General features: G+C 44.0%; 1 protein-coding gene across 3 annotated transcripts in view; it reads left to right on the top strand.

Annotated features, from left to right (window-relative positions):
* The window catches only part of svep1 (sushi, von Willebrand factor type A, EGF and pentraxin domain containing 1), a 236,178-nt gene that overhangs the window by 161,837 nt on the left and 64,204 nt on the right, over positions 1-10,137 (top strand). For all 3 annotated transcript variants that reach the window (XM_043716218.1, XM_043716221.1, XM_043716222.1), the window contains 4 exons: positions 1,000-1,084; positions 2,686-2,877; positions 3,242-3,409; positions 9,026-9,698. In XM_043716218.1, coding sequence (XP_043572153.1) covers positions 1,000-1,084; positions 2,686-2,877; positions 3,242-3,409; positions 9,026-9,698 — 1,118 coding nt within the window. The remainder of the gene's footprint in view (positions 1-999; positions 1,085-2,685; positions 2,878-3,241; positions 3,410-9,025; positions 9,699-10,137) is intronic.

Consider the following 10,137-nt stretch of genomic DNA (forward strand, 5'->3'; position numbering starts at 1 on the left):
GAGGGGGCATAGCTTTAAATTGAGGGGTGATAGATATAGGACAGATGTCAGAGGTGGTTTCTTTACTCAGAGAGTAGTAAGTGTATGGAATACTTTGCCTGCAACGGTAGTAGATTCGCCAACTTTAAGTGCATTTAAGTCCTCATTGGACAAGCATATGGATGTACATGGAATAGTGTAGGTTAGATGGGCTTCAGATTGGTATGACTGGTCGGCGCAACATCGAGGGCCGAAGGGCCTGTACTGCGCTGTAATGTTCTATGTTCTTTTAAACGCAACGTTTTGTTTACTGAACTCAGCCTGATTAAATTGGCTCCATTCAAAACATCAATTTATTTAGGTCTGGGAGAAAGATATCCTCAAGAGAGGGATTCTTTTTAAATTAAGCCTGTTTCAACCAACCAAGGGGATGGGTGAATAAAAAAGGAGAGCCAGATCATTAGCTTCTCAACTGGGAGCTTGACAATTTGGAGTATCCTGTGACATGTTTGTGGACTGAACCAGGGTTGTTCATCAGTCTATACCAAAGGTCCCACAGTTCCTGCTCTCAGTAGCTTCAGTATAAATGCCATAGGAAATTATGCAAGTTGTGTATTGAAAATTAATTCCCAAATCAAACATATTCTGAAAATCATAACAAATTAACAAGGTATATTTACTTGTTTCAAGTTTGGACTAATGATGGATGCTTCCAGATATATGGTGAGGGGTTTGGGGGAACTTGATCTTCATTGAAAGTGCAGAATAGACAATAGTGAATGGACGATGAGTTTTAAACCCTGTATGATTAACTTTCCATTGAAGTCCATTGGAAAGAGGTGGCAGAGTGTAAGAGGAGGTGCAAATGTATAGTCCCTCATTTCACATTTTTGGTGAAGACCATCATACATCCCCATTTGCTTTTCTGATCTGAGTACAGTTGTATCCATATTATACACTTGAATTTTAGCACTGTTATGTTGTTGTTTGTTTATGGCAATGTGAATTTTCTTTTCCTAGCTCGATCCTGTGGGATACCTGGTATTCCAACAAATGGTACAACTGAAGGGACTGAATTCACCTTTGGTGAAAAGGTGGTGTACAGGTACTAAAAGATCTTTTAAAGAAGATTCCTCTTCTTTCCATCCATTCTTGACACCTTCCTCACAGCCTTGTAAAGTTGACGTCAATGGGAATTGGTGGTGGGAGGAAGTGTTGGACAACTCTCCACTGATTGCAGTCATGCCGAGCATAAAGGAGATTGGTTGCGGTTGTTGAAACTCAATCAGCCTAATCTTAGGACATTGCTTCAGGGATTCCACAGGGTAGTGTTCTCAAGTCAATCATTATTGATTGCATCACTTTCCCTCAATTAGGTCAAAAGCAGCATGAAATGCCAGAGATGGTGCTATCATTAAATATGGGATAAGTGTCATTTGGAGTATGCCATAAAGAGAAGAGTAAATTATAAAAATTCTTCTTTAACAGCTCATGCAGTTCTAATTCTAAATATCCCAGGCTGAATGTATAACAATTTATGTCTCTGGAGCTTCACATCAGAAGCTTGCCTGGCCTGCTGGATCATTGGAACAGGGTGAATAGTTCCCAATCTCCTTTCACTGAGGTTTGAGCTCAACCCAAGCTCCATTCTGAAATGACAGAAGACCCTGAGTCACAATGCCCCACTCCCACATCCAGTTTAAGTCATGATATGGCAATGCAGTGCCCTCTTTAGTTAGTTTCTCATTAATTTTCCCATCGTTTTCAGTTCAAGTTGAGTCCACCTCATTTATGGACTTAAATGTCAAATAGGTCAGTAAGTTGTTCCTTTCTGGTACCATCACATTCAAACTCAACCAAATTTCCAGCCCCTGCCCAAGCTTGTACAACCATGTTGCAGATCAGCATCTACTGGTAACATGAACCAAAGTGCACCCCAAAGAACTGAAGCAAATGGCAGCACATCTGGCATTGCCTCAGCTCATTGTGAGCTAACTCACGAGAAGGGAATGATGACCAAATCTTCCATAAGTCTCAGCCTCAGTAACTCTTTAATATGTCTAGCTGGAGTCTCTCCATTTCGATTCTGGATTCTGTTTGGCTGCAAATATTTGGGCCAATACAGAATCTTCACAGCATGTAACATCAGAATTATCATAAATTAAATATTCTTTTTTTTATGGGGAGTCACACAACCAATTTGCCTGATCATTAATTCTGTTCCTCAGTGGTGTGGTGTATGTTTTTTTTTGACATTTGATTATTTGCTTTGTTGATTACCACATATTAATGTGAGGAAAAGTAATATTGAACATGTCAGCCAGGTATCCTGTGTTGAAGCTTTTCAGACATCGATGGATTACACTGTAATAGTTAAAGTTTTCTATTCTTTGAGCTTAATCAATCTTGAAGTATTTGCTTAACAGAGGAATATCACAAGGAAGAGGTGAGGTGCACAGCATTTGAGGTATTTAAGGGCAGGTTTGCTATACAAATGAAGGAAAATAGAAGGACATGCTGTTAGGAGGAGAGACTGGAGGAGGGTAATATGGATTTTAAACACTGAAATAGACCTGTTAACCCAAATGGCCTGTTTCCATGCTTAAAAATTCAATATAATTCCATTGAAAGTTTGCCAAAGTTTTTTTTTATTTATCTATCCTTTCCTACACAAAGAATAAATGCTACTTTTCTTCCTTTTTATAGTTGCAATAAGGGATATGTGTTGTCTGGAGCAGCAGAAATCTCTTGTTTAGCAAATGGTAGTTGGAGTCATGAAACACCTACTTGTGAACCTCTGATGTGCCCTACCCCACAGGATACTGACAGTGGTAGATACGACTTGAATGGGATCACATACCTTTCTACAGTTTCATACACGTGCAACAGTGGCTATCAGTAAGTTAACCTTGAGCGTGAATAGTAAACTTATTCCTTTCTAGGGTTTTGATGCAGTATGCTGATCTCCAAAATATCTGCACTCCTCCAAATTTAACATCTTGCACATTCCTATTTTAAATACTTCAACATTTCGGCCCTGCTACCTCTCTCCTCCTTTAATCTCTTGACCACGCTTTTGATTTCCTTTCTAATGCCTCTTAATGGTGCACAATGTCAAATAAAGTTTTATTATTCTCCTATTAAACACATTGATGTGTTTCATAATGCTAAGGCATTGTATTAAATCCATGTCATCATATGAATCTGACAATCCGATATGTTACACTTGTAGCTCCTTTTAATCTCTTTTGACTCACTGAAGGTTGCAGGGACCATCGACACTAACCTGTAACAGCACCGGCCAATGGAATGGCACTGCACCAGTGTGTGAGATCATATCCTGTGAGCCTCCACCAACACTTCCCAATGCTTTCATTATCGGAAATAACTTCACCTTTGGAAGCTCGATTTCCTATGGCTGCAAGGAAGGGTAAGATCTTTTCTCAAATCTTGCTCCATATCACCAATGTTAGAGGTTAGGTACAGGATGAGTCTATTCTGGTCTTTGAGCTTGATCCACTATTAATTTAGGCTCTGTAACCTCAATTTAATCCGGCTGCCTCAACGGCATATCCTTTGGCATCCCGAGACAGATAAATATGAGGAAAGGATTGACAGGCTGGGTCTCTTTCCTCTTGATAAAATTGGACTTGAAGGATGACTTAAAGATTTTTAAAGTTACGTAAATATTGACACAGTGAAAACAAAGAGAATTTTCATGGTTGTGGGGAAAATCAGAATTAGATGCTAGCAATAGATGGTCACCAAGAAGTCCAATAGGGAACTTAGAAGAAATTGCTATTCACAAAGAGCAGTGAGAATGTGCATCTTGCTAGCACAAGGAGTGGTTGTGGTGAATAGCATAGATCTGTTTAAAGGGACCCTCGACAATTGTACAAGGAGAAGGATATGGAGTGGGGGGATGGCTTACATAGATAGACTTAGATGAGGAACGTGGCTTGCATAGACTTTAAACCATAGCATGGACTGGTTGATCTGAATGGTCTGTTTCTGAGTCACATATCTGATGTAAAACTCTACACTATAAAATCTATTGGTCTTCAAAGCTCCCAATCAGCCGCAGCATCCTTCTTGTAGGAGAGAGTTTTCTAGTATCCTTTGTATGAAAATGTGCTTCCAGACTCCCATTTGAGATGATCTGTCCCTAAGGTTCTGCCCCATTGCTCTAAATTTCGCTATCATCCAAAATCAGTTCTCCATATTTACACTGGTGAATGTTTTAAGGTTTTAAACATATCAATCTGATCAACCACTCATCCTCCTATAGTCAGGAGTACACAATTTAATAGATAGAATCCCTACAGCAGCCCCACACAAGAGAATCCCACCCAGACTCACCCTCCTACCTTGCATTTCCCATGGCTAATCCACCTAACCTGCACATTTTTGGATTAGGGGAGGAAAGCACAGCACCCCAGGGAACCCCACGCAAATACAGAGAGAATGTGCAAACTCCACACAGATATTTGCCTGAGGCTGGAATGTAACCTGGATCCCTGGCGCTGTGAGGCAGCAGTGCCAACCACTGAGCCATCTTGCATTCATTAATGCACTTTTAAATCACTAAGGTCCCTAAAAACACATTCTAATCTAGGAATTTCAATGAAGAAATGCTTCCTATTCTCTGTCTTTTAACTGATAAAACACAATTCAATTAATGTTACCTTCATGCACCAATGGTAAATGTGTAAATAATTGGACCACATATAAACTTTGGATGATTGACTGAATATATTATAAATATATATATATTAATATTCATTCACAGGATGTGGGCATCACTGGTGAGGCCAGGATTTATTCTCTATCCCTAATTGACCATTGCTGTGAGTCTGGAGTCACATGTAGGCCAGACCATGTAAAGATGGCAGTTTCTTTCCCGAAAGGGCATTAATGAACCAGATGATTTCTAATCTGTGAAATTCTTTACCACTGAGGGGTGTAGAGGTTGGGTAACTGAGTGTATTCAAGGCTGGGATAGATTTTTGATCACTAAGGAAACCCAGAAAATGGGGAAAAGGCAGGAAAATTTAGGCATAAGCCCTTCATCAGGAATCTCATCAGAGCAGACTTAATAGTCTGAATGCCCTACTTACATTTTACAGCCTTAAACCATAATTATATCAAAACATAGGCTTCTGTATGCTTCTCAAAAGGCAAAAATTTAAAAAGAATCATAAGCAAAGGTGGCTTTCAAATAAACGCAGTAAACAACTCAAGCAACCGCAATGGAGAGGAACAGAGTTCAGGCATTTGATGCAATGTTAACAAAAACATTCAGCTGGATTTTCCACAGCCTGTGGAGATGAGGAGGCCAGAAACAGCGAAAACCACACAGGATGACTTCAGCGGCACAGAGGCAGCCAATTAGAGCGATTACCTCCCAAATAAGGAATGGTCTTTAGATTATTTACAGCGTGGAAGCAGGCCCTTCGGCCCAACAAATCCACACCCAACCCCCGAAGTGCAACCCACCCAGACCCATTCCCCTACATTTACCCCTTCACCTAACACTATGGGCAATTTAGCATGGCCAATTCACCTAATCTGCATATCTTTGGACTGTGGGAGGAAACCGGAGCACCCAGAGGAAACCCACGCAAACACGGGGAGAATGTGCAAACTCCAAACAGTCAGTCGCCTGAGGTGGGAATTGAACCCGGGCCTCTGGCGCTGTGAGGCAGCAGTGCTAACTATTGCACCACCGTGCCGCCAGTGGAGTGGCACCTGCTGCTTGTGGAGACCAACAGTCCATTGGAATTGGCCTCCTTGCATCACAGCCAGGGGTCGGTCAGAGATGAAGGCTTTGTGCTGCAATGACAGGGGCATGTGGGTGAAAATCTGCAATCAGAGCTGCGTTCTATCCTGGGAGGCAGTTTCCTTTCCATCCTATATCCCTCCAGCTTTGGAAGTTTTATATACAGCCCCCTGTGATAGTTAGTGCCCTTGTAGTCTCTGATGTGCTGCGGCAGTGCCCACCTCTCCCTATGGAGCTGCTTGGCTCCAACCCTCTTGGCCCTCAGGAGACAAGTGTGGAGCAGGCTGATTAGGAGACTGTATCCCAGAAAATTAGGCAGCTGCCTGTAAGTGCAGTTTCAAGGCTCGCTCCTGAAGTCAAGATCCCAAGACCTGCAGTAAAATCCCGACCATTAACCCAGCTTCTCTCTCCACACATGCTGCTTAAATTGTGGAGTATTTTAGAAGGAACTAAGCCTCACTGGAGATGGCAAATTGCGGGATGGAGAAATAATTGTGCGAGTTTGCCCTGAAGAGAAACTCAATCCCTTCTCACCAGCTCAGCAATTGATTGTTGGGTGAGAAGGACCTCTAGGGACTTCTTTTTGACAATTAAGACACTGTAATGTGTCAATCAGTAGCCACTTAATGGCTTCAGCCTACCACATTCCCAATCATTTGCCTCACCCATCAGGCAAAAAAGCGGTGCTTAGTTTCTGACTGGGAAACAGAGTGACCTGTATACTGGGTTAGGGAAGGGGGCTCCAATTGTCCCAGTCTGGTTGCAGTTAGAGGTATGGGCAAGAGCCAAAGGAGTGGCCTATGACAGCAAGAGAGTGTGTGGATGCTGAAGTGATCCATGGTGACCACATTTACAGCAAGAGTTGGCCACTCGAGGAACTTCAACTCAGAGCAGATGAGCTGTATACCAGCTGGAGACGCTGCAACATATCAGGGAGAGGTACCTGGACAACATGTTTCAGGAAGTAGTCATAAAATCATAGAATTCCTAAAGTGCAGGTAGACACCATTCAGCCAATGGAGTCTGCACAGTCCCTCCACAGAGTATCCCACCCAGACCACCCCCTTTCCCTATTCCCGTAACCCCACATTTACCATGGCTAAAACCACCTAGCCTGCACATCACTGGGCATTACAGGGCAATTTAGCATGGCCAATCCACGTAACATGCTCATTTTTTGACTGTGGGAGAAAACTGGAGCACCCAGCGGAATCCCGAACAGACACAATGAGAATGTGCAATCTGCATAAAAATAGTCGCCCAAAGTTAGAATCAAACCCAGGTCCCTGGCACTGGGAGGCAGCAGTGCTAACCACACCTCTTTAATTAATTACAATAATTTTAATTGTGAAAAGGGACAGGGGAGTGTGACTGTGACTGAGGTAGGTATTGCAATCCAGAATTTAACACTGGAGGAACCTTTGTCCAATAGGCTCCTGGTGTGAACATGGGCACTGATTACAAGGAGGATGAGCCCCCATCCAAGAGATTAGCATGTAAAGTTAATGCACATTCAACTAGGGGTTGTGTTCCGACAGGCAGGAAACTAAGAGGAGGAAGAACCAGGTCATTTTCTGAGTAGCAGGCAGTGACTGGCAGTGTACCCCAGGGATCAGTGTTTGGACCCCAGCTATTCCCAAAATATACTAATGATTTAATTGAGGGAACTAGATGTAATATCTTCAAGTTTGCACAAGACACAAAAGTGGGTGGGCAGGTGAACTATGAAGGGGATGCAGAGAAACTTCAGTGCGATTAGGACAAGCTGAGTGGGCAACTGCATGGCAGATAAGGAATAATGTGGAAAAATGTGAGGTTAACCACTTTGTCAGCAGAAAGAGGAAGGTAGATTATTATCTGAATGGTGATAGCTTGAGAAGGGAAAAGGTGCAATGAAACCTGGATGTTCTTGTACACCAGTCACCAAAAGTAACCATGCAGACCCAGCAGGTGGTGAAGAAGGCAAATGGTATGTTGGCCTTCGTAGTGGAAGTATTTGAGTACAAGGCAGGGATGTCTTGCTGCAGAGACTTTGTGATACCACACCTGGAGTATTGTGAGCAGTTTTGGTTTCTTTATCTGAGCAATGATATCTTGGCTATGGATGGAATGCAAGAAAGATTTACCAGTTTGATTCCTGAGATAATAGGACTGATATATGAAGAAAGACTGGGTCAGTTAGGCCTAAATACACAGGAATTTGGAAGAATGAGGGGGAATGTTGTGGTTCTGTTCGCCGAGCTGGAAGTTTTTGTTGCAAATGTTTCGTCCCCTGGCTAGGCGACGTCATCAGTGCTTGGGAGCCTCCTGCGAAGCGCTTCTTTGATGTTTCTTCCGCTGTTTATAGTGGTCTGTCCCTGCCGCTTCCGGTTGTCAGTTTCAGCTGTCCGCTGTAGTGGTTGGTATATTGGGTCCAGGTCGATGTGTTTGTTGATGGAGTTTGTGGATGAATGCCATGCCTCTAGGAATTCCCTGGCTGTTCTCTGTCTGGCTTGCCCTATGATAGTAGTGTTGTCCCAGTCGAATTCACGCTGCTTGTTGTCTGCGTGTGTGGCTACTAAGGATAGCTGGTCGTGTCGTTTCGTGGCTAGTTGATGTTCATGTATGCGGATTGTTAGCTGCCTTCCTGTCTTCAACCGGAAGCGGCAGGGACAGACCACTATAAACACCGGAGGAAACATCAAAGAAGCGCTTCGCAGGAGGCTCCCAAGCACTGATGACGTCGCCTAGCCAGGGGACGAAACGTTTGCAACAAAAACTTCCAGCTCGGCGAACAGAACCACAACGACGAGCACCCGAGCTACAAATCTTCGCACAAACTTTGAATGAGGGGGAATCTCATAGAAACCAATAAAATTTCAACAGGACTGGACAGGGTAAACAAAGGGAAAATGTTCATGATGACTGGGGAGTCCAGAAAAAGTGTTCACAATCTAAGGATATGGAGTAGGCCATTTAGGACAGAGATGAGGAGAAATTTCTTCACCCAGAAAGTGGTTACCCACAGAAAGCTGTTGAAGCCAAAACATTGACTGTTTTCAAGAAGGAATGAAATAAAGGTCTCAGAGCTAACAGGATCAAAGGACATGGGGAAAAAAAGTGGAAGCTGATGATTTGTTAACACCCCTGTGAAGTACCTCAAGATGTTTTACTTGGGCTATTAATTGCGCTATGTGATTGCAAATTGTTCTTCTACTTGTAGTGGTACCATATTGATTCCAGCATCCGATATAACTTATTTTCTGATCTCCCCTTCTTTCCTTGCAGCTATACATTGATCGGTTCAGAAAGTAAGAAGTGCCTGGCCAATGGGGAGTGGAGCTTGAGTGCCACACAGTGTGTTCCTGTGTCATGTGGACCAGCCCCGAACATTGATTATGCCCTCCCTGATACAAGCCACCAGCTGTATGGGGATATTGCCATTTACTACTGCAAGGATGGATATAGCATCTCAGGCAACTCACAGCTGGTCTGCAATTCCCAAGGAGCCTGGGCACCACCTGAGGGCCAAGCTGCACCCCACTGTGTGGCAGACTTCTGCAAGAAGCCAGCATTTGCGCCCTACGCTATCCTGGAGACTATCAGCAAGGAGAAATTCGCAGCTGGCTCCCAGGTCACTTATAAATGTGAGGAAGGCTTCGTACTAAACACCTCAGCTTCCATTGAGTGTGTCCGGGGTGGTGAATGGAATCCATCGCCTTTCAGCATACAGTGTATCCCTGTGCGCTGTGGAGAGCCTCCAGTCATTGAGCTGGGCCATGTCAGCGGGCACAACTACAGCTTCGGTGCCATCGTGGCATACACTTGTAACACCGGCTTCTATGTCAAAGGCAATAAGAAACGGATGTGCCAGGCCAGTGGAGAATGGAGCGGGCAGCTGCCCAGTTGCCAGCGCGTATCGTGTGGAGATCCCCCTCATATTGCAAATGGCAATGTTGAAGTAAGTAATCAGTACTGAAAATGTGTTGCTGGAAAAGCGCAGCAGGTCAGGCAGCATCCAAGGAGCAGGTGAATCAATCGACGTTTCGGGCATAAGCCCTTCTTCAGGAATGAGGAAAGTGGGTCCAGCAGGCTAAGATACAAGCTAGGGAGGAGTGACTTGGGGGAGGGGCGTTGGAAATGCGATAGGTGGAAGGAGGTTAAGGTGAGGGGTGAATCGACGTTTCGGGCATAAGCCCTTCTTCAGGAATGAGGAAAGTGGGTCCAGCAGGCTAAGATACAAGCTAGGGAGGAGTGACTTGGGGGAGGGGCGTTGGAAATGCGATAGGTGGAAGGAGGTTAAGGTGAGGGTGATAGGCCGGAGTGGGGTGGGGGCGGAGAGGTCAGGAAGAAGATTGCAGGTTAGGAAGCCGGTGCTGAGTTCGAGGGATTTGACTGAG

The sequence above is a fragment of the Chiloscyllium plagiosum genome, chromosome 2 (assembly GCF_004010195.1).
Source record: "Chiloscyllium plagiosum isolate BGI_BamShark_2017 chromosome 2, ASM401019v2, whole genome shotgun sequence".
Taxonomy (NCBI): domain Eukaryota; kingdom Metazoa; phylum Chordata; class Chondrichthyes; order Orectolobiformes; family Hemiscylliidae; genus Chiloscyllium; species Chiloscyllium plagiosum.